We start from the raw sequence: 23,814 nt of genomic DNA on the forward strand, positions 1-23,814 counted from the left end.
AGGGGAGTCACTAGCCTAATTAAACTCACCTGTGGCAGAAGTATCCCTATAGTAACACTGGCACAACGACATGAGCGTAAGTTTTTTTCCCACAATAATAATGCATTTGTTTATTCAAGAGTTAATAAACCAGTCGAAAATTGTTTTCAAATATTATAATACAACATAATGAACAATCAATATGTATTAAGATTAACCGCCTATGACTTGAAGCAACCACGAATTTCGGCTTGGGGAATATCGAAAAGACAGAGCGGTACTAACTATATTTGCTTCATCGAAATTTGTTTTCATTAAAACCATCCCTATTTTTCTAATATTTTAAGTTCGAAATATCTTTCGAGGACGCTGTTATCAACAACAATGTTGCAGCCATTTCGGATGCACTTATTAGAGAGAAAGCCTCCAAGTCGCTGGTCAGCCGACTCAACCAAGTTGCGTACAAGGTAGCCTATTTTCTCACAAACAAATTAATTATTTACATGCCATTTTCTGTGTAAGAAATAAGCCTATACATTATTAGCAATAAGCTAGACGTTATCAAAATCTCTATGGGTTGCAGGAACTCGATAGAAAAGAGTTCAAAAGCGTCAGTATGCTTTTGACTGCCATTGAAGATGTATGCAAGAGGAATGAAGACTGCTTTAACTGCCTGTCCAGACAAGGTCTCTTCTACCAGATGAGTATCTAACCGAGCTAAACCCTTTTTTTGTTTTCGTAATTGTGTGTTATCTATTGGGTTCTAGCTGTCAATTTGACTACCTTGCCCTCTTTTTGTTAACTTTTACATGTTGATGTGGTTCGAAAAAGCTGTAGAAATTATGAAAATGGACAAAAACAAAGGGGGCAAGGAACTTTCCAGACTGATCGAGGCGTTCTACGATCTTTTCCTGGTAAGTGTGCGTAGTACGGGCAACTTACCTTATAAATGTATATCAACCCCTAGCCCCTACCCCCTAGACGTGGGGTCAGCACGAGTGCCAATAGCGGCACGCGAAGGTATTTGCATTGGGCATGCCAAAGACTTGCAAAAAAAAAGATGTATTTTATGTTTATAATTTAAAATGTAATGTTTTTTTTTTTTTTTTTTCAGTTGTTATTTTCATGATTGTAATTGCATTGGTTTTCACTGTAAGATTAGTTCCCACGGCATTTCAATCTTAATTAGCCTTGAATATGATGATTCAGCAATTTGTCCCAGCTAAATTCAAAACTAAACATTGCTGACGAGCGACACTGCTAGCAGCTGGCAATACTTATTTTTTATTTTATTTTTTAAGTTAAACTAAGGGCGGGGTTGATTTTTATTTTATTTTTCTCTCTGTAAGTGAACACTGTTTTTTTTTTGTGAAACCTCAAGTGTACAGTATTATTTTTTTTAAATGCCTGAGTAAACGGATGAGGCAGACAGGACTGACGAAATCATGAGGGTTGTGTCCAGATATGAAAAGCAAAGCTGGGAACTACCCGCAGAAAAAAGTGGGGAGATATAAAGTTGCACAGTACATCAAAAATAATTTACTGATGGTGAATACATTGAGGAGGTTTTCTCGTTAGGCTCGATGGATTCTCTAAAACACAACCATCTCAAGCACTCTAGTGTTAAACATCTGAGATTAGTGCGGTTAAGTGTGGATGCGAATGACATTCCAGGTCTAGGAGCCGTTGCAAGGTCATAACTTTCCCGCAGATCAGTAGAAATTGTATTAAACTGCGTAGTATATTGGCCCCCTTCACACAAAAGTCTGCCGCCCGCTGGGCACTCCTGAAGAACCAAACCCTCGAGGCACTATATTTTAAGCAATATTAATCACTTCACCTTGTTTTATGACTAGTGAGACATTCATATCAAGTCGACTCCTAACTCTAAACCAAATAGCTACACTAAACTGCACGAAAAATTGCTAATCTCGCTGCATTTGGATATAATGAAGCTGCAAATGTTTACGGCAATTATGAATCCATATATATCATAGTCATATTTCATCTCACTATCCTATATTATGTAGCCTAATCATCATCCTTTGTGTGTAGTTGAATGTCAGCTATGTAGATTGTGTATTCCTTCCCAATGTTGTCTATCATTAGCCGAACTAAGTACAATTCGGAGTATGTGTAAATTTACCAAGCGATTAAAAGTGTTTCTGATTCTAATTGACTGGGCCATTTGCCATAGTTCTTGCATTTTCAAATAATTTAAGATCCTCATTAGATTCATGGGCATTACACGTCAATCCCGCATTAGAGAAAAGGCTCCTTAGAGAAAAGGCTCCTAAGAGAAATTATTTAACTTTCTTGATTATTAGCTGCTTTTAAACTGAATCAGGTTAGATTTGTACTGGTGACGATGTGTAAGTAATTACAAGTATTTATTTCGTTAGAATTGCTAAATATATTACAACCAACAAGTTTTTTCAACCGGTTAAAGATGTGTTTTTATGACATTTCCCATGTCATAAAAACATATTGGTTATATGAAATTGTTACCACGTACAGAAATCGTAATATTTTTGCTAAAAAATAAAAACACACCAGACAGAATGTCTTTGTCCTTATATTTAGCCTCAGATCAGATTCAGGTTCAATGCCCTGAAATATAATGCTATAACTGTACTCCGCATTTAAGTCAGTGATTCGTCAATACATTTTTAGTCCATGCCTTTAATCATTCAAGACAAAATCCAGATTGATAACTTTTGGGTTTTGGGTGAGATTTAGAAAATCATAATACATTTAAAATGGTATCATTTCTAAAATCAGCTAATTAATATTAATTTCCTCTTATTTTTCAGCGTTTGTCTCCTTCTGTGGAAGGTCAGCCTCTTCCATTGATCATTCCAGTATTTCCCTTCATGGCTTGGTTTCTGCCGGGTTCTAAAATAACGTATTTTGTTTTGGGGGGAGAAAAGACAGAAGTCAGTTGACAAGTGTCTTCCTTCTGCGTGTTGGGGTGGTCGGAACGAACCCTGACATCCCGTTTGGTCTCAGATTAGAGGTAAGAGTTCAGCCTTTGTCTCAGCTTGGGAAGACAGACATGTTATTCACTGCCAGAGTTTCATAAAAATGGGACGAAAGTCTGCTTTACAGTGTATTAAAAAATGAAGGTACTTTTATTTAGTACATGCTTACTAAAGACGAAATTCGGTTGGAAATTAATTGCATCTGAAATTGTTATAATAAAAGATCAATGTAATAATTTCAGGCTATAAGGACTATAAACACTCTCCTTGATGGTACCCAAAAAGAAGAAAGAAAGAAGTTAAATCTCTCCAAAGATCATTGTCTCCTCCTGTAAGTGTTCAGTCATGTCCGATTTTTGTAAATCTGAGGTAAACGTATGAGGCAACACAGTGAGCACCTGTCAATGGTCAGAGCACTCAAGTGGTACAAAACATGTACAGGCGTCCGCCAGTTTAATGTAATCAATGGGTTGGGATTTCCAGTTGCATCTGCTAATCCCTCAACATCACAAAGTTGCTCATTGGGAGATCCTTCTAATGACCTTGTTGGTCAAGTGACCACAAAACCGGCTGGGTTATTACGAGGGTGACACTGTCTTTTCAACATGGAGATTGCCTTGATAATACTGGCCATGCTGGTACTAGCCGATAGACAGCACAGACCTCTCAGTGGGTATGAGAAGAGACCTTTCATATTGATTTGGGTGTCTGTGAATGGATTGCCCTCTTGTGGATAGATTGAGTCTGCATTTGTCCTCCTTCCTGTTCATTGTGAAAGGAAATGGCCTGAAATAGGAGTGGCCTACTTGGATGTCCTTTAGCAGACGCTGTGAAATCTATTCTATAGCATTCACGTGCAGTTAATTATTACCCAATCCCACTTCAGTATCTGTGTTATTCAGTCAGCGATAATGATGGACCACCTGTATCATCGCCTCTCTAAATTATATTTTAATTATTTTAAGTTTACAGACCAATACTGTTATGACAGCACTGTCGCAACCTGTGAACGGTAATGGTTTTACTTTTGTTTTTTCAGTGAGCAATTTGCCAAAGTTATTCTCAATGTGGGCGGTGAGTAACTCTTCTCAGTTGTGTTTTTTTTTAATGGCAAGTCATTGTAGGAAAAATGGATATTTGTCTGTTTGACTTCGGTGGTGGGTTTGGTCAGACTTTGAGATGCAGGTGGCACTAACTGAAGCACTCTGTCGGATGACCGTGAAGAAGTCCAGGGAAGAGCTGGCCAACAAGTGGTTTGCCAACCCAGTTTTTGCAGAGGGCTTCAACGCAATTAAGGATGGAGAATTTGAGACCGTAGGTTTCATGCAGATTTTACGTTCTTCACTGACCATTAGATTGATGAAGTAATGACAGTGAATATGGTGTTTAAACACTCGAGAATCAACAATGAGGTCAACAATCACTTAGCTGTCCAAAAACAAAACACTCTTTCTGTTGCAAAATAGGACTGCAGAAATTTCCTCAATGATCTCAACAGCTATTTTGGGGATGAACGAAGGTGAGTTCCATTATTCTTTCCAACCGCTACTCCCACGCTGCTCAAATGGAATCATATTTGAAATTACTATTGTGACAAATTATAGGATTAAAATGTTTTACCATGACTTAATTTACTTTTCTATAAAAGTGCCTCAGGCAACCCCATTTCTTTTACAGGGTTTTTACATTTCCCTGCCTCAAAGTGTTTCTGGAGACCACTGAGGTAAGCACTGCTGAATGTCAGTCAGAAGGTATGTGACGTGAGTGGAGATATGGGTGGCCTAAGGTATGACCCATCTCTCATTCCAGCGCTTTTGCTGTCTGTAGCGAATTAATTCCTGCAGGGGGTCTCATTGGGTTTAATGTGTGTGATGCTTACGTATTTAGATCCAGTATTTTTCTCCGTTCAGCTGTTCAAGCCACTGGACGAGAACCTGAAAGAATTCTGGGTGGACTTCAACCTGGGCTCGCACAACATCAGCTTCTTTGTCAACAACCCTGAGGTGAGGCTGACAAGATCATTACTTCTGTGTTCATATCACCAATGTGATTTTTCATCTAGTTGTCCCTGTTTGCTCTCTTCTTCGTGGCTATAGTGTTTACTGTGGGAGTCAATCCATGTGGATAGGGTAGATGTCCTGAATTACAGTTTGTGTGGTGAGTGATGAACGTCTCCTGCGCCATTACCTCATCAGTTGGGCGCTTAAACAACATTTATTATCTTCAGTGAGCATGGAGTTCTGTTCTTTTCCTACTGTTCACTGGTGGAAATTGAAAAACCTAACCCTGAGGTACCAACAGAGCCTTCGTTGGTTTAAGATGTGGTGTACGATGAATGTCTTTCCAGACTGTGACGAGCGGACCGTTCTGACTGTTCACCTTTCCAAGCCCATCGCCCACTGCAACACCAAAGGACGAATGGTGCAGATCAGCTTTGATTCCAAGCATGACATCTTGGACGCTGCCAAGAGGGTCTTTGAAAGCAGGCGACTGCTGGTAACCCCAACCTGACAGAACAGTGCCTTTACAAATACATGTAAGAACATGAGAAGGACTTTTAAAACTAGGCTTCTTCTTGCCCCTCAGCAAAACATGCCTTCAGATGGACATGCATCGCTACAGCACGTCGCAGAGACTAGGCATTCAGATACGTTAAGTTCTTTAATTGCCAAATCTGATCTGATACTGCTCATGTTATACCAAAAATGTGTATGGATTTATAGAAACTATTATTTTTGTTTTACAAATCTTGGTGTGCCAGTTGCAGTGGAGAGCTCCTTACTGTAAGTAGTCTGCTAAAGGTTGCTGTCAATATCTCTTTATTGTCCTTAGGACTACGTGGATTGCATTTTAATGAGCTTTTTTACTGTTTCTGCCCAGGTCCCCTGCGGGCAGCGCTGAGGTACTGTACACCTCACCACCCATAATTAGCTTACCATAACTAGCAGCTCAGTTCGCATTTAGATATGTCTACCTGTTCACAAGCCTTTAGCTTTGTTCTCTTTAAACTGTAATCAACTGGCATAGAACAGTTTTATGTTGCCTGTGTTTGGGATTGCTAATGGTTGTTCTCTCCCATAGACTCCAGGAGCAACCCAGTTGTCTAGGACCAGTCTGACTCAGTGAGTGATCACAACACAAGCCTGTGGTTCATCAGTAACTGCATTTCTTTCACTGTTTCCTGTGTTGACATAATTTTTATCTAAAATGCTGTACTGTTATGATATTTCCAGTACAGCTAGATTCCTCTGAAATAGACTACGGTTGTGATATATATCCAGAATGGCTATATTTCTCTGAAATAAAGTTGTTTTCCTTTGTGTTATAGGGAAAGTGAAACCACAGCGGCAGACGTTTTTAAATTGGATAGCAGCTCCAACGCTGAGGTTGGCGGTTAGATTCTTGTCATTCTACGTCTGAACCCATCCCCCACACTGTCTACTGTAATGCTAGGCTAATGTTTGTAAACTAAGTCAATGTAAAAAAAACAACAACCTTGTGTTCTCACGGAGGGACTGTCCCTGCAACCATGTCTCTGTCCATACATTTCAGTTTGTGTGGTTACATTTCTCCCACCCATCCAGGGAGGGCGCTGCTGATCTCACTTTAAATTCTGTTACACCCATTTCGACTTTTAATGTAGTAGAGTCACTGCGCACTTATGAGAGAATCGGCTGATGATAAAACATGCGTTACCGAAACGCAGTTGTTTAATTATGCTTTCTCAGGCTCAACGACCATAGCTGTAGTATGTTTATATTGCTGCATTTGTTTTAATAGCATTTAGTATTATTTAGTACACACAATGCCTTGTTTTTGTAGGTAGTAAGCAGCTGACCGAATTGATCTATTGAGATGGTTTGGTTTTTGGTGTATGCCTGAGATGAAGATTGACAGGCCTCTGCTTGGTCAGCTGGATCATGTCCCTGTCAACGTTGTTAGGTCTCACTGTCTGTGTTAACGTCTGATTGTCTCATGGTCATGTCTGATGGTCATGGTCCTATCAGTGCCCCGTCGTACATAGTCTTGTCACGTCAGGAAGCCAGAGGGTGTTCAATTCTCGACTGCTTTCAAAAGGTACCAGGTCAGTCCGGAATACTGGGCAGCTTGTTTAGTTGCCGTAGACTGTCCTTTGTAGACACTGTTTTGTTGCCGTAGACTGTCCTTTGTAGACACGGTTTACTTGGTCAAGTGCTGCACTGCTCGTCAAGGGCAACCCTGTGCTCGGCTGTATTTTGGCTGTAGTTCTCGGTACTCTGAAACATCACTGTCTTGAAGCTGCGTTCTGCCTGTCTGTTGTCCAGGTGACGAGGGCCAAAGCCAGGCGGTTCAACATTCAGTTCCTCTCCTCTGGCGGGTACGTCCACAGTCCCCAACACAGTCTTACAAATGGCCACACCCAAAATCAATTGAGCATCTGCTAGTTTAAGAGGATTAGTGCAGTTGATACTGCAATCGATGTATGAACTATCTTTCCAGTAACTTTTTTTTGTCACGTATTATTTCAGGTCTTCACCCCACTCCGACTCAACCAAGAAGGAGAAAAAGAAGCAAAAGGTTTTCGTGCCCATTTTTCTTTTTTCTGACATTGTCCCTGATTATAGCCAGTTTTATTCATGCTGTAGCCTGCGGCCCGCATGTCCGAAGTGTCCTCTGCATATGAGTGAGCTGTTCAACCTTTCATATCCAATTTAGTCCATATCCAAGGGTTCTCCCAGTACCCTTCTGGAAGCAATCCAGGTCCAGCAGACCCATTACAGTTACACCAGGAAGAAGCCCAAAACCAAGAGCAAGCTGAAGAGTGAGCCTGTTCAACCCCGCCTCCCCTCACACCCATTCATTATGTTTGAGTGTGCTGAGCTGCCCTGGTCTAGTAGACACCCTGCTGTAGCCACCCCCCCCCCCACTCTCTCTACAGTTCTCCCGCTGTCCTCTCCTAGCAGTGACGACGAGGCCTTTGTGGTCAAGGTAACGTTGACCTTTGCTACACCCTACTTCACCTTGGGGACCGGACAGTGTCCATGATGTTAACCCTAGTGGGCCCCCGCGGTCTCCTGCAGATCGCCAGCCTCTGCCCGCTTCAGACGTAGCCCTGAACTAGCGTTGCCGATTCTGCTTGGAATAAGACCATGTTGCGTCACAGTGATCTAGCTCTGAAAGTGTCCAAAACCGCTTGATGATGAGAGAGGTCAAAGGAGAAGCGTGGCAGTACATAAGTGGTGAAATGGCAGGGATACAAGTTTGATTCCCAAGGTGGCCCAGTATAAAAATAAATGCACTCCCTATTAAGAGTCCCTAGGTAAAGCGTCTGCTAATTGAAATGGGTTGTAGAACATCATCTCAGACTGCAGAATTTGCTGGTCCATGTCACAGATGGGCTATGGTTGTAGACAACTACACTGGTTGTATTCCTGTCAGCTAAAATAAGGAGCAGAAAAACATTACTGGTCTGAGCGATATGGTTCAGTTTGAATGGCCTGTAAAGTTCCCAGCACTTAACCCAATAGTTGGAAGCTTGGGATGTGTGGGATGAGATGGAATTGGTTGTTGGAAGCATGAATACACCGCCATCCAATCTGAAAGACCTGCTTGATACCATCGAGTCAGCATGAACCAACCTCAGTGTGAAATTTTTCCAGCAGATCATCCAGCAGGGTCTTTCTTGCCCTCAAAGTAATTTGTGAGGCAGTGTAGTCTCCCAGGCTGATTTTCGAGGCAATGTTGCCTATGTTTAAACAACCCTTCCCATTTTCCCCATCAGCCAGTCAAATTCAAAGATTAAATATTACACTAAGCTGCTTTGGGGTGAAGATGAGTGTTCTTCTTTCTGGAGCAGGCTTGCATGTTTTGATATCTGATTTGCTTATTGGGAAGAACAGGCTGACTTGATTAAACAAGGGCAGAATTATTTAAATATCATCCTGGAACGCAGCTTTGCCCACCTGATTCACAGGTTACTAGAAGAGTCCCTCTGGAATATCCGGTGCCCTGTAGAATGAATTCAGTCCAACCCAGTGGTAGATGGGTGTTTCTGTTAAACCTGACCCTTAGTCTTGGTCCTGAGTCTAGGTGCGACACTTCAGATTATTGTATGTTAGTGAATCGCTGTTGGGACACGTCCACACAACCTTTCCCCCCCCCCCCTGTTCTGAGCAGCACTTTGGCACTAGGTCAGCAGAGGAATCAAGTAATGGCACAGTAGAGGAGCTGTTCGACCAGCTCAGTCCGGAAGAACCTCTGGAGTCCAACGTGATATCACGAGATTCAGGCAAGTTAACGTTAATCTGTAACAAGGCTGCATTCAAAATGGACCCCCTTTTCACTATATTGCCATGTTTGCTACTAGGATGTTTTGACTCCGTACAGAATAGCTCTCTCAACCTCATGTAATATGATGCTGGCTGTGAGATCTGTTGCGTCCCTTCAATACCGAGTTGCAGTGCGGCCTAAGTCCCCTGAAGGATTCAAATCTCACACTTTTTCGTTCCAACCCTGTGTTTCTTTCCAGGCTTCCCTGATGTGACTGGGGACGGCTGGCATGATTCAGTATTTCTAAAGGAGGAGCCAATGGAGTCCACGCCTAAGGTACACCAGAGCCTCTGCTATCTGAGGGCACAATGTTTCTGCTGTGCTTCCTCCCAGACCACCACCTTACACAGGAGTCTGTAAAGCAGGGATCCTTTACCACACGGTTTGGTCCATGTGACACCGGAGACGAGGAACAGTACGATCCCTCTATGAGTCTCTGTACCCTTGTGCCAGCTCTTGTACGATACAGTTGGTTCTAACCGTGGGTCTTTTGTGACGACCAAGAACCTGAGAAGTACACAGTTACACTGTCAGCCGGGCTATGCAGATGTCATACATGTCATACAGATGTCATATTCATTTTATTATATAGGGCCATCTTCCCAACGAGAAGGCTGCAACATCCAGGAAGAGGGCTCTCGTCTCAGGTACGTCTCCGTAGTCACCTGCAAACAATTGGAAAATCCCTGTACGACTTTAAAAGAGTAGTTTCAGCTTTCAGTACGGGACAACAGAGAAGAAAGGTCTGGGCCAGAGCTTTCCCTAGTCAATGGTCATGTTGTGGTCATATTACTCGTCAGATTCTTGGGGTGTGGCGGGGAAGATGCCTGCCCCACCAGAGAGGGATCCAGAAAGGACCGTGTCACCTCCGAGTTGGAGACCTAGGGCTGCTTTCACCTCAGGCGCTCTAGAGGAGGCTACTGGTAACATGGTCTCATGGTCATGCATAGTGTTACACAAGCAAACGTACACACACGGTGTAGAAACATGCTACTGGATGTGCAGGCTTGTTCTCTGACCTCCGTCTGTTCCCTTCTCTCCAGAATCCATGACCAGAGTGCTGAGCGAGGAGGTGGATTCGGAGACCAAGCTGGGCTCGGGAGTCCTCACTGCTTTCCAGAACTTCAAGCAACAGCTGAGAGAGCACTTCTTGGTGATCTCTCACACACAAACACACACACGCACAACAGCGTGGAACCAGCCGTTGCTGTAGCTCTGGTTCTGGAAAGATACTGCTGGCTCCGGTATAGCACGCTTCAAAGGGGAAAAACTAATGTGTTGGCCAGCACATTTTCAGAGATACCAGCCTTTCAATAAGACCTCAAACTACACCTGACAACATCTTTACATGTGGGGATAATTGATCAGTACCATTTCTGTTTCAATAGACTGATCTTCTTTCCTATTTGTATAGGCCAGATACAAGCAGATTGAAGCCCACTCCCTGCAGTCTCTCACTGACTGTCAGAAACACGTAACCTCCCTCCTGGGTGCGGTTCACAACAACCGGTAAATATGTCACCTGAAACCATCTGCATATTCATAATGCGTTCATGAATAATTAAAGCCGATACGTGATGCGGGGTGAACTGCAGCAATGGTCAAATTCAAACCAACTCTTCCACCAATGACCCTGCTTTTCAATTCTGCTGCTGTTTTACTTTTGGTTTTGGCCGACCAGCCCAAAAAACTGCTGTAAAATTATTCATATATACCATATATTACAAATTATTTAGACAGCACAATTACTCCCTTGACTCGTTTTTTCAAATTAACAGAAATAGACCAAATGATCTAGGATTGTAACTACCTGTAAATTGCTGAGGGGTTTTGCTCTCCTCAGTCAGCATTTGTCCATCAATGTTTAACAAAGAGATGATCTATTTGTGACAACAATGGAAGACTGGTAGGGTGCGGATTTTCCATTTGACAACTGAAGCCAGTCCGGCATTTTTGAATGCCCCCAGAATAGTCTGGTTGAATAGAGGTTTCTATATCATTCCGCTATTCCAAAAAAAGTATCTTATTGCCCCGTTCAAGGATTTTATTTTTGAAATTCTTCTTTCAGTAACTCCGTGCCCAGGCTGGGACCTTACTGCTAGACAGGCCATGTGTTCTCCTCTTACGGCCGGAGGAGGATTTCACTAAGATTCAGTCCTATCCTGTAATTGGTTTAGAATGTTGTTTAAAGGGTGACATTTCCTGTTTGTGCAGACTGAGCCACCTGGAGCGCTTCCAGGTCACTGTAGTCCAGGAGCTGGGCCGGCTGGAGAATGATTGCATCTCGCTCAAGGAGATCGAGAGGGAAACTGTGGTTTGTCTTTCTCATTGACCGACTAGCTTGCTGTTTGCATGGAAATGCATGAATTCTTATGAAGCTTTTAATTCAATTGTTGGCCGTCTATGTTAGGGCATGCAACGCAATGCAATTTGAATGAACATCTATTATTGGCCTGGGTAGTCACAAACCACTTTTTGGTCTATGTTCTTTAGTTTGATGCCCAGTAATCACATCCAGAAGGCCTTGTGTTTATATTGAGATAATATAATGCTGACGGTATGTAACGCTGCAGAGATTACTCGTGAAGTAGGGCAAGTGAACTGGCTGAGTGTATTTCCATCCACTAGGGGGCACTCTTGATTCTGGTTCTTAATGCTGTCAGACCTACTTCTGAGAAAGTGAGGATTTTAATGTTTTTATGGCCTTTGCGAAACTGTCCACTTGCCATTTTTCAGGACTTTTGGCAGAGTGAGTCTCAGTCTGTACGGTCGTTCTGCGAAAGGCAACAGGAAAGGTAATAATCAACCAGACATCTTCCTTACCCAGTCTAAAGACAGGGATCAAGTATATCACGCCTAGCAATGATAATGATGCAAAATAACAGCCTTGTCAGATGAAAAGTTAAGCTCTCCCCTCCCCTCCGTCTCCTTCCAGGTTGGATTCCCTGGGAGAGCCCAGTGAGAGACGGAGGAGCAGCACTTCCTGGGAGGCAGCAGCCCCCTCGGTAACCCCCCCCCCCCCTGTCACACCTGACACAGCAGGTCGCTGAGGAACAGTGCTACTCTGCCCTTGATTCCAAAACACCCCCGCTGTATTAAAACTGTTCCCGAGATGAGCAGTGTGACTGTAGAAATGGCTGTTCAGATTGCAAGGTCAATTTGTAACGAATCATAATGGGGTCGACACCGGAGAGATGAGAGGTCAAACGTTTTGCGTTAACTTGTTTTGATGTGGATGTGACTGAATAAGCAGCCTGTGAGTTTAACTGGTTAAAACGACAGCAACAACACGGAGGAATCAAAAACAAGTTGCTTCTAAGATTGCAGTAAAGATCTTATTTGAAGGTGGGGAGGCCTGTCCTCCATCACCATAACACAGATAAGTGGTCAGCGTCAATTTAGCTACAGGGAGGAGAACAAGTATTTGATACACTGCCGATTTTGCAGGTTTTCCTACTTACAAAGCATGTTGAGGTCTGTATTTTATATCATCGCTACACTTCAACTAAAATCCAGAAAATCACATTGCATGATTTTTAAATAATTAATTAGCATTTTATTGCATGACATAAGTATTTGATCACCTACCAACCAGAACTACACGGCAGGACCTGGTCAATGACCTGAAGAGAGCTGGGACCACAGTCTCAAAGAAAACCATTAGTAACACACTACGCCTTCATGGATTAAAATCCTGCAGCGCACGCAAGATCCCCCTGCTCAAGCCAGCACATGTCCAGGCCCGTCTGAAGTTTGCCAATGACCATCTGGATGATCCAGAGGAGGAATGGGAGAAGGTCATGTGGTCTGATGAGACAAACATTTAGCTTTTTGGTCTAAACTCCACTCAGCGTGTTTGGAGGAAGAAGATGGATGAGTACAACCCCAAGAACACCATCCGTGAAGCATGGAGGTGGAAACATCATTCTTTGGGGATGCTTTTCTGCAAAGGGGGCAGGATGACTGCACCGTATTGAGGGAAGGATGGATGGGGCCATGTATCGTGAGATCTTGGCCAACAACCTCCTTCCCTCAGTAAGAACATTGAAGATGGGTCGTGGCTGGGTCTACCAGCATGACAACGACCTGAAACACACAGCCAGGGCAACTAAGGAGTGGCTCCGTAAGAAGCATCCCAAGGTCCTGGAGTGGCCTAGCCAGTCTCCAGACCTGAACCCAATCGAAAATCTTTGGAGGGAGGTGAAAGTCTGTATTGCCCAGCGACAGCCCCGAAACCTGAAGGATCTGGAGAAGGTCTGTATGGAGGAGTGGGCCAAAATCCCTGCTGCAGTGTGTGCAAACCTGGTCAAGAACTACAGGAAACATATGGTCTCTGTAACTGCAAACCAAGGTTTCTGTACCAAATATTAAGTTCTGCTTTGCTGATGTATCAAATACTTATATAATGCAATAAAATGCAAATTAATTACTTAAAAATCATACATTGTGATTTTCTGGATTTTTGTTTTAGATTCAGTTGAAGAGTACCTATGATAAAAATTACAGACTTCTACATGCTTTGTAAGTGGGGAACACTGCTGATTTTGCAGGTTATCAAATATTTGTTCTCCCCACTGTATTTACAGTAAGTGAATAGAAATGTCCTGCCCATTTCCACAGTCACCTTTTATCAAGGATACTTGTGTCCTACTACAGAAGTTCCAGTCAAGGTCAATAAAAAAAAATAATAATAATTGAGGTCACAATGACACACTGAAATGGCAGAAATTCTAAAGATCATTTGTATGGGGAATGTTTGAAAGAAGACCCTGGCGTTTCATCCTGCTCAGGTGTGACAGAACCCTTGGCCTACTTTGCAAAGGTCACAACTATGATCTGATTTCTGATAGACCAATGACTGTTCATCAGAGGAAGGGGGTTGGCTCTATGCCGTTTGCCAGTGTTCAGATTGTGTGGGCGTTAGAAAACAAATCTGACTCTGCATTTTAAGTGCCAAAGGTTATTCAGGAAAATAAATGATTACAAATGTTTTTTTTTTAAATCAAAACTAAGCATCCCAGCTTCTACATACACATATGTTAATGATATACGCTTGTCCATTTAACCTTATTATTACATATGCTATTATTACATAACAATATTACATAACGCTTGACCTTGTAATACTTCATCAGAACCCAAAATAAATTATACCCTTTTTTACTCTGTTGTGAACTATGTTAATTTTAAACACTTAAACATGGTTTAAACTATTATTGACTCATTATTAACTACTATTGACCATCCAAGATATTATTTTGATATCTTAGATGGTCAGGACTGGCTTTATACTGTAGTTCTGTCAATGAGTTTGAGAGTAGTAACATTTCTCAATACTCATTCCTTGCTTTTTATCGAAACCCAGTAGGTTGACCACTTAATTGTTTAAATTGAGAATCCCAGCAACACAATTTTGTGAAGACTGGCAAATCTTTTTATCTGCATAGAATAAACTGGGACAAAATGTGCCACCCCAGCGTCGAACCAGATTTGGAGTTAACTAAAATGTAGTCTAACATTTTTTTCCACTCTGTTTTTATCAAGTCGTTAATTCATTTCTAGTTATATTTTTCATTTGGCAACCACCGTGTTGTATTAAGGTGAAAGTTCCTGATGGTCTCATTTCACACAGGCACATTTCAGCAAACGTGTCTCCTCCTCCCCACCTCTCCGTGATTACCTCTGACCTTATTCACTAGCAGTCCAGAGAGCAAAGAGGAGGCAGGAGTAAAGCAGATCCATTAAAAAAAAAAAAAAAGCTTTTAACTTTATTTTCTTTCTTTCCTCAGGAGCCTTCATCATAGAGAAGTGCTGACAGAGATGCTGGATGCTCTCCATCGCCCCCACCTCTGACTTTAATACTGACATTGAACATGAGTAAAGGCATTTAACACCTGGCTCATTGACAGGTCCCATCTTACAAGTCTTATTTCAGGCACTCCACAAGATCTGCAGACTATCTTAAACGTAGCTAAAATATGATGAACTGATTGATAGCAGGAAGTTAATGGGCAGAATATTACATGCTTGGATACAAAAGCAGGAGAGACATGCATTCTTTTTTTTCTCAAGTACTTTTATTTTGTTTGTTTATAAGACATTCATTGATCCATAGTTACAGCTCTCGATCAATGTATAAAGTCCACGAAAGACATGACAATGTTAATTTCTTCTGAAGAACCAGATGTTTAACAGCACATTTTGCACCTTTAAACTAAGACATTCGAATACATTGTGATTTAACAGGTAGAAGGTTTTGCAGTGTTTCTAAGGCATCTTTAGTTTGACAATTATTTGTGTGAATGCTCAAGTGATATTTGTGGTGAGTACACGCCATATACATGGGGGGGGGGGGGGGGCTATATTCAATAAAGACCATATGGCTTAATAACAAAGTAAATGTCATACAAAGTGGTGGAAATTTCTATGCACTAGTGTAGATTCTCAGTGTTAAGGATTCCTGTGTGGAAAGGAATGGATGGAGTTTTCACTTGCATTTCAACACTTGGAAGTTAAACAGGAGTGAGCACATCATCCCATGCGTTCAGTATTACACATATTCGTTATAAAGCATCAAAGAAACCAAACAACATATTTGATACAAAAATGAAGTACAATGTATTCTATACAAAAAAGAACAATGTTTTCTATACAAAATGCAACATTGAAGTTTCTCCCTGTTTTGTAGCTTTATAGCGTAGTGTCACAGCATATATAGATTCTGGTGGTTGTTGAAGTTGGTTGTCATCTTGACAGCCTTGTCCAGACTACTGGCTTTTCTTGAAGCTGGTACCGTTTGTTGAGACCGAGTGACCATTTTGGTGACTGGACTTGCTGTCACGCTGATCAAACGCAAGTTTCCTGACTTCTCTGGGTTGTCTTTTCCTGTAGGTCTGGGATCCAAACATTTGTATTGGTCAACTACCAAGAACATTTGAAAAACCAACAAGCATTCAGCCATCAAACCCAAATGTAAAGAACACTATTGTCTTTGTTCACATTGGGAATTTGTGAAATGTCCCATAATTGATTTGAATCAGATTTTCTTGCCTGCAGTCTGAACAGGCAACAAAAGCCCAGACAGAATATAATATTTAAAACCAAATTTGAGGCTCAATATATTGGTGATTAAAATTTTAAATGCAGGGCTGTTTATTTTTTTACGTAGGGAAGGGTTGTTCATTTCATTTTACAGGTTTTACTATATAAAATTGGTTAATAAAAAAGAATATATCATACACCCTGATTATTTTCATAGACATTTGTAATGCCTATTTAGAGGGAATTTGGGTAATGGGAGTACAGTGTGTATGTAGTCCATGACTCGAATGTAAGGGGTCAATGTTCACATCCCAGTTTATATCCAGTGGATGTGAAACTTGACCCTAGTTCTTACCGTACCTGGATATAGAAATTGACAAAGAAGATGACAAGGGTCATCATGTAGGATGACTGGAAGAGGAGGCAGCCGAAGGGGAAGCCACACGGGACCACAACGGCACTCAGGGTGTGGGTGATGGTCAGTATGAACTGGACCTGGGTACAACAAGAGATCACGTTCATGTAGACACTGAAGACCATTGCTCTGCAGACCAACAGTGAGCCAGAAGCACGGGGCACTCACCAGCTGTGCCTGAGTCAGGTAGCGCTTCCACCACAGGTATTTATGCATGGAGGGGACTGTGGATAGGCCGTAGTAAGAGTACATGCACACGTGGATGAAGCAGTTCAGAGTCGGCCCAAAGAAACCTTGAAAGAACATGTCGGAGAAATTCAGCAAGTACATTGTGTTTGAGCTTGTTAACTTGCCTGAGCTAAGTTCGCATATTCAGCATAACCCAAACTCCCCACTTTGGCCATAATTGAAGAGTAGGTGTTAGTAGCTGGTAGGTGTTTCCCAGGCTGGTCTAAAGACCAGTTAGTAAATAAAAGATCAGCATTTATCTGCCCGTGTAAGATACAGCTATTCACAGGCACTTTATAAAAGTCTTCAGAGGGGAGAATAAAACCTGACTTCAGTGATGTCAGAATATCTGCCATTTTAATGTAGCCAATTACATGGGACTTCCAACTTCATTGGCAGGTCCCTCCAGATCAACAGGTTTGTCATGTGATAACTCCAAATAGGTAATCAGGATTGATCATTCTTGGTGTTGGCCTCAGTGCAGCTCACCATGCTGGAACAAGTGCATTAATGCCACTGATACACAGTTGGCACACCTTTCCGTTTCTAGACTGAGATATTTTCAAGGATTCATTCCAACAGTGACATAGGTTGGAGAAGGGCTATGTTCAGTTTCATTGAACGGTCGCTGAGTTGCTGAGCGGTCTGTATTGAACCAAACTTTTCCCCAAATCTTGTACGCTGAACAAAAATGTAAACTCGACATGTAAAGTGTTGGTTTGATGTTCCATGAAATAAAACATAAGATCCCTGACTGTTTTATAGTATTCCCAGACATGAAATCCATAGTTTATGGATTCATTCATTTATTTAAAGAACAATATATTAATTCCTTATATCATCTATAACTCTGCGAAGTCATTGAAATCGTTGCACATAACGTATATATTTTTGTTGAGAATACATTCCTGAACAGACTTTATGGTACATCTCCTTCTGTTTGTTAGGTGAGGCGTAGAGTGGCTTAAAGGACAGCAGCCTTGCTTATATTGTTCATCAATCCACAACCCAACCTCTCCCAAATGTTCATCTGGTTGTTTACACTGTTTCCCCGTAAGCCTAACAATCCGGAACGTCTCATCACACTGAACGCTGCCCAGGTTGAACCTACTCTGTCCACAGGGGATCCAGTTCATAACACACCACCAGATGTTGAACATGGAGGCGTGGTGATACACATGCAGGAAGGTGATCTGGTTGTTCTTCTTCCGCAGCACAAAGAAGATGGTATCCAGGAACTCGATCAGCTTGGAGAAGTAATACCACCACAGAACCTTGGCCACCTGCCGGAGAGTACAGAGAGACGATTGGGAGGAACGGTCACCTAAGGCAACAGGAGTTGGGCGAATTGGGGCCCTTCTCAGACACCAGCTAAACCTATCATAAAGCCATGCGTTGAACTGGAAGGAGGTAGGTAGCAGCGTTCGGCCTTCTCAGCAGGGTTGTTCTTGTTGCATTGCACTATAGTGACTCCCTCGGGCGGGTCAGGCTACTGCATGAAGCTAACTGATGTCGTCAGTGGAGCAAGTGAGTTGGATGTGCTGCATGGAAATAAGGGCTCAGCACGGATGCCTGGGAGGAAAACATGCCACGGTCTGCAACACTACAATCTGTTGGGAGTTGCTTGTACGAGACAGGAGTCATATCAACGTTGTGATATCACAAAAACACCAACACACCATCACCAATACACTATCATTAACACACAACCACCAATACACCAACACACCATCACCAATACACTATCATTAACACATAACCAACAATACACCAACACATCATCAACACTATCACCAAGACACCAACCTCAACACCCCACAATCATCACACCATCCCCAAAACACCATGACAGACACTCCGCCACGACACACCATGACAGACACACCGTCACAGACACACCGTCCCAACGCACCATAACAGACACTCCATGACAGACACACCATGAGAGACACTCCGTCACAGACACACCATAACAGACACACCGTCACAGACACACCGTCCCAACGCACCATAACAGACACACCATAACAGACACAGAATGACAGACACAGCATGAACGACACAGCATGACGGACACACCATGACGGACACTCCATGACAGACACTCCATGACAGACACTCCATGACGGACACTCCATGACAGACACTCCATGACAGACACAGCATAACAGACTAACCATGACAGACACAGCATGACAGACACAGCATGACAGACAGCATGACAGACACTCCATGACAGACACTCCATGACAGACACAGCATAACAGACACAGCATGACAGACACAGCATGACAGACACTCCATGACAGACACTCCATGACAGACACACCATGACAGACAGCATGACAGACACTCCATGACAGACTCCATGACAGACACTCCATGACAGACACACCATGACAGATACACCATGACAGACACACCATGACAGACAGCATGACAGACACTCCATGACAGACTCCATGACAGACACTCCATGACAGACACTCCATGACAGACACACCATGACAGACAGCATGACAGACACTCCATGACAGACTCCATGACAGACACACCATGACAGATACACCATGACAGATACATCACTCACCCTGATGTCTCCCTCCCCGGCCTCGTAGAGTCCCTGACACTGCAGCCGATAGCCTGCTGACCACGTAGCACAGATGAGCTGCAACCAAAACATCACAGTCAAGGTTGCGATACTGTACATCCCACACGCAAAACACACAGCATGTTTTTATGACCTTTCGGGAGTAACATTGTTTTTTCATTGTTATATTATGTTTTGCATGGAGGGGACCGTGCAAAACAACCCTTACACTAACCTTGACCTAACCCTAACATTAACCTCAACAATTTCACTTTTATTCCTAAACCTAACCATAACTTTACATACCTAATCCCAATGCCCCAGGGTAACAAAGGGGATATTGCCCGGCACAGAGTGATGTCTTTAAAAGAAAAACATAATAATGTATTCCAATAATAGTGCAAAGTCAGTCTGGATATGCGCCTCAGCTAAATTACTGAAATGTCATTGTAATCTATCAATAACTGTGTATTGTGTTAGAGTGGCTGTCTGTCTCAAAAGGGATTGCAGTCTATCTTTATGATCCTGCTCTCCTTCATCTAGCCTGCGACCAGAGCTGGCCTCTGGCCCACTGCACAACGTGTCATATGAGACAGCAGATGGGTCCATACCCAGAGGTCTTAGTGGGAGAGGAAGAGAGACAGGAAAAGAGGGACAGGAGAGGGACGACAGGAGAAAGAGGAGAGAGAGACACCAACACTTTAAAGAGGTGAGAGGAGAGGGTGACCGAGAGAGACAAGAGGGAGGCAGAGGGAGAGGGGAGGGTGACCAGGAAAGGAAGCTGTGTGTGAGATATGTACACAACATTCACTTCCTCACTACTCTCCATCTCTGTGCCTCCATTCTCTCTCCATCCATTCATCCCTCCACATTTTGTTCTTCCTCCTTTCTTTCCTCTCTCTCTTACCCTGAAAAAAGTGCACCATGACCTTCCCGTTTTTCCATGGGGCATGGCCTTTTCAAACATTCAAACACACACCGCGCGCACACACACACACACACACACCACGCACACACACAAGACACTCAGAGCAGTGAAGGAACAACACTTTGAAGCATCATCTCTTTTTGAAGCATGGTCTCTTTTAAAATGTGAATAATTTATAGAAGCTACATTGGCCCGGCAGTGTAAGACTGGGAGGCAGAATGCACAGGTAGGCTATGCTACCAGGTGTTCACAGTACACCATTCACAACAATACTATATCCAACTTAAGCCAGTCTGAATGCATATCCTCATGACATCACTGATTACTTACAAAGAATGAAGCTGTATGGATGTTTCACTGCTACTCTATAACTGCTATAAAGTTTAAAAAAATTAAATAATCACACAACTAAACCTAAATCCAATTACAAACATATTTGGTTGTCTTTTATCATTGATTTCTTACTGGTGGACAACTTAGCCAAATGGAGAAAAAAAATCTAAAACAGTGGTTTAACTGACATCTGTCCCATATATGTTACTGTGTGTTTTTATGGGACAGGACCAGCGGGTCAACCTTTAAAATAAAATTGATACATAAAATTAAAAGGACTATTTAGAAGAAGCCTTTCCCTGTTTTAAAGAAGCCTTTCCCTGTTTCAGTCAGTTTCTTCTGTTTGATGCCTAATCAACACAACCCAGATTACAAAGGGCATGAATAGTCCCATCTTATCTAAAGACTTCTCTTTCAACACTGCCTGTGGCCTAGAGAGGTGCAGTGGTCTGTCCAGTAGTCTGTCCAGTGGTCTATGCATTGTTCTGTCCCACTGCCTCTTGTGCAGTATGGGTTTGAATCCAACCCACTGCTCTTTCAGCAACAACTCTTTTACCACTGCCCTGTCCAATAGAACATAAAATATGCCGGAAGCAATATCTTTAAAATTGAGAACATACGTTACCTCAACCAGCATGTAGAGGGACAGCATTGTCACACCCAGGTTGTATACTTGTAAGATCCCCTTAAGCGAGTACGCTGTCCTGTTCCGCATGTATTTAGTCCCCAGATAAACTGCTAGGAGGTAGAGGATGGTGAGGGAGAGGGTGGGGAGGCACGAGTCCAACAGAAGCCATCCTCGTACCCGGGTATCTAACGGGAGGAAGAGAGGGCATCATCATCCAATCACAGCTTAGTGCAACACTCAAACCATGACGGCTGAACCAGTCCTAATACTATCTGTTATAACACAAACTGATTTAACAGATTAGAAACATTTACTGTTCTAATACTATCTGTTATAACACAAACTGATTTAACAGATTAGAAACATTTACTGTTCTAATACTATCTGTTATAACACAAACTGATTTAACAGATTAGAAACATTTACTGTTCTAATACTATCTGTTATAACACAAACTGATTTAACAGATTAGAAACATTTACTGTTCTAATACTATCTGTTATAACACAAACTGATTTAACAGATTAGAAACAGTTACTGTCCTAATACTATCTGTTATAACACAAACTGATTTAACAGATTAGAAACAGTTACTGTTCTAATACTATCTGTTATAACACAAACTGATTTAACATATTAGAAATATTTACTGTTCTAATACTATCTGTTATAACACAAACCGATTTAACAGATTAGAAACAGTTACTGTCCTAATACTATCTGTTATAACACAAACTGATTTAACACATTAGAAACATTTACTGTTCTAATACAATCTGTTATAACACAAACTGGTTTAACAGATTAGAAACATTTACTGTTCTAATACTATCTGTTATAACACAAACTGATTTAACAGATTAGAAACAGTTACTGTCCTAATACTATCTGTTATAACACAAACTGATTCAACAGTGTTCATTTGATTATTGATACATTATAAATTCTATGAAGGATAACACTGAAGAGTGACTTTTTTACCAACTATTATAGCGTTATCTGACAACACCGTTCTACGTAATCATATGCCACATATACACTTTGAACCGGATAATGCAACAGTAATAACAAAATAAAAATAAATGTTGCTGTCTGGTCGCTGTCTTAGTCATGTCACTCTCTATGACCTAATCAGGCTGAACGATCATTTCCATCGGTAATGTTGGGGATGTGCGTTTCCTGTGGCTCTTACTGAGAGAGAGACGACAGCTTGGTTTTCACCAGAGGCGTTGAAAGTGCATGACAAGACAGAATCCCAATGTTTTATTGCAAACCTTCCATAGTGATACAAATGTCAGCGGCTAACAAAAGACTTCCTATCACAAACTAAATTAGACCAGAAATGTGGAGATAATGAATTGCATATTTAATAATAAACAGACTGCTTCATTGCAGAGGTATTGAATCTGTATATTGTACTAGCTGACACCCTGTGTAGTGTACACTGCGTTTAACAATGCTAAGGTGATAAGCCACAGCTGTGGAGGTTTTTAGTATTCAGACGAGTCTTTCTGATAACATCTGACCTGGATCTAGAGTGATACACGTGTGTGAGGCGAGCATTGAAGGACTCTGTAATGTCACACTTCAGCTGATGTCACCCTGTGGCCTGACAATACATATTATTGTTCCTGACAGGCGTATTTGTAGTGTTTTCCATATTTTCAGATTTCAGAAATTACATACCTCTCTCCCCAAACAGGTAGTCCACAAATGTATTTAACCGATTGTCCAAACTTTCAATATAGTCCTGAAACCATAGAAAGAGAAGTCACTTGCAATCATTGTTTGTGTATTTGTGTCTGTGTCTTTTTCATCACATTTAGCAGAATAATAAACCATACGTTGTAGAACCCATTTTATGCAGTTTTTCTGTTTTCAACCTCCCACTGCCCCTCTGTCCTTTCCCTCAGGTCCAGGAAGCTCTACACCCCAGACAAGTGACCTTCAGTTATGCAATGATGTATGGTGTCCTGCCCAGACCTGAGCATAATCAGATGACAACACATGATATTCAGTGTTTCTACTTATATATCTTCTAATATTCTCTTTACTCTCAAATATCCTTTTGTACAGAGAGTACAGACAGTACAGACAGTACAGACAGTACAGACAGTGGAGACAGTGCAGACAGTACAGACAGTACAGACAGTGGAGACAGTGGAGACAGTGGAGACAGTACAGACAGTGGAGACAGTGCAGACAGTACAGACAGTACAGACAGTGCAGACAGTGGAGACAGTGGAGACAGTACAGACAGTGGAGACAGTGCAGACAGTACAGACAGTACAGACAGTGGAGACAGTACAGACAGTGGAGACAGTGCAGACAGTGGAGACAGTACAGACAGTGGAGACAGTACAGACAGTGGAGACAGTACAG

The 23,814-nt window shown here is 42.1% G+C and overlaps 2 protein-coding genes across 6 annotated transcripts in view; one reads left to right on the forward strand and one right to left on the reverse strand.

Annotated features, from left to right (window-relative positions):
- sycp2l (synaptonemal complex protein 2-like) lies at positions 1–15,334 on the forward strand. Of its 5 annotated transcripts, XM_013139691.3 has the most exons (33): positions 1–76; positions 327–446; positions 563–679; positions 789–893; positions 2,793–2,814; positions 2,910–2,995; positions 3,203–3,291; positions 4,000–4,034; positions 4,132–4,274; positions 4,427–4,479; positions 4,638–4,683; positions 4,871–4,963; positions 5,057–5,117; positions 5,308–5,456; positions 5,547–5,607; positions 5,707–5,743; positions 5,841–5,862; positions 6,042–6,082; positions 6,289–6,346; positions 7,265–7,317; positions 7,469–7,517; positions 7,656–7,761; positions 7,879–7,928; positions 9,117–9,228; positions 9,469–9,545; positions 9,862–9,916; positions 10,070–10,192; positions 10,313–10,422; positions 10,684–10,778; positions 11,484–11,583; positions 12,006–12,064; positions 12,205–12,274; positions 15,059–15,334. In XM_013139691.3, the coding sequence occupies exons 1-33, from the start codon at positions 71–73 to the stop codon at positions 15,071–15,073; spliced, it is 2,418 nt and encodes an 805-aa protein (XP_012995145.2). In that variant the 5' UTR covers positions 1–70; the 3' UTR covers positions 15,074–15,334. The 5 variants fall into 5 exon arrangements, with proteins under 5 accessions (XP_012995145.2, XP_012995142.2, XP_012995143.2 ...); XM_013139688.3 differs by having other exon boundaries at positions 7,656–7,928; XM_013139689.3 differs by having other exon boundaries at positions 563–665; positions 811–893; positions 7,656–7,928.
- Positions 15,325–23,814, reverse strand: part of elovl2 (ELOVL fatty acid elongase 2) — a 13,500-nt gene continuing 5,010 nt past the window's right edge. Inside the window, exons 2-8 of the mRNA XM_010885755.5 lie at positions 23,119–23,182; positions 21,430–21,617; positions 19,544–19,621; positions 18,065–18,236; positions 16,894–17,018; positions 16,671–16,805; positions 15,325–16,162 (exon numbers count right to left, since the gene is read on the reverse strand). Coding sequence (XP_010884057.1) covers positions 16,037–16,162; positions 16,671–16,805; positions 16,894–17,018; positions 18,065–18,236; positions 19,544–19,621; positions 21,430–21,617; positions 23,119–23,182 — 888 coding nt within the window. The 3' untranslated portion in view covers positions 15,325–16,036. The remainder of the gene's footprint in view (positions 16,163–16,670; positions 16,806–16,893; positions 17,019–18,064; positions 18,237–19,543; positions 19,622–21,429; positions 21,618–23,118; positions 23,183–23,814) is intronic.

The sequence above is a fragment of the Esox lucius genome, chromosome 21 (assembly GCF_011004845.1).
Source record: "Esox lucius isolate fEsoLuc1 chromosome 21, fEsoLuc1.pri, whole genome shotgun sequence".
Lineage (NCBI taxonomy): Eukaryota > Metazoa > Chordata > Actinopteri > Esociformes > Esocidae > Esox > Esox lucius.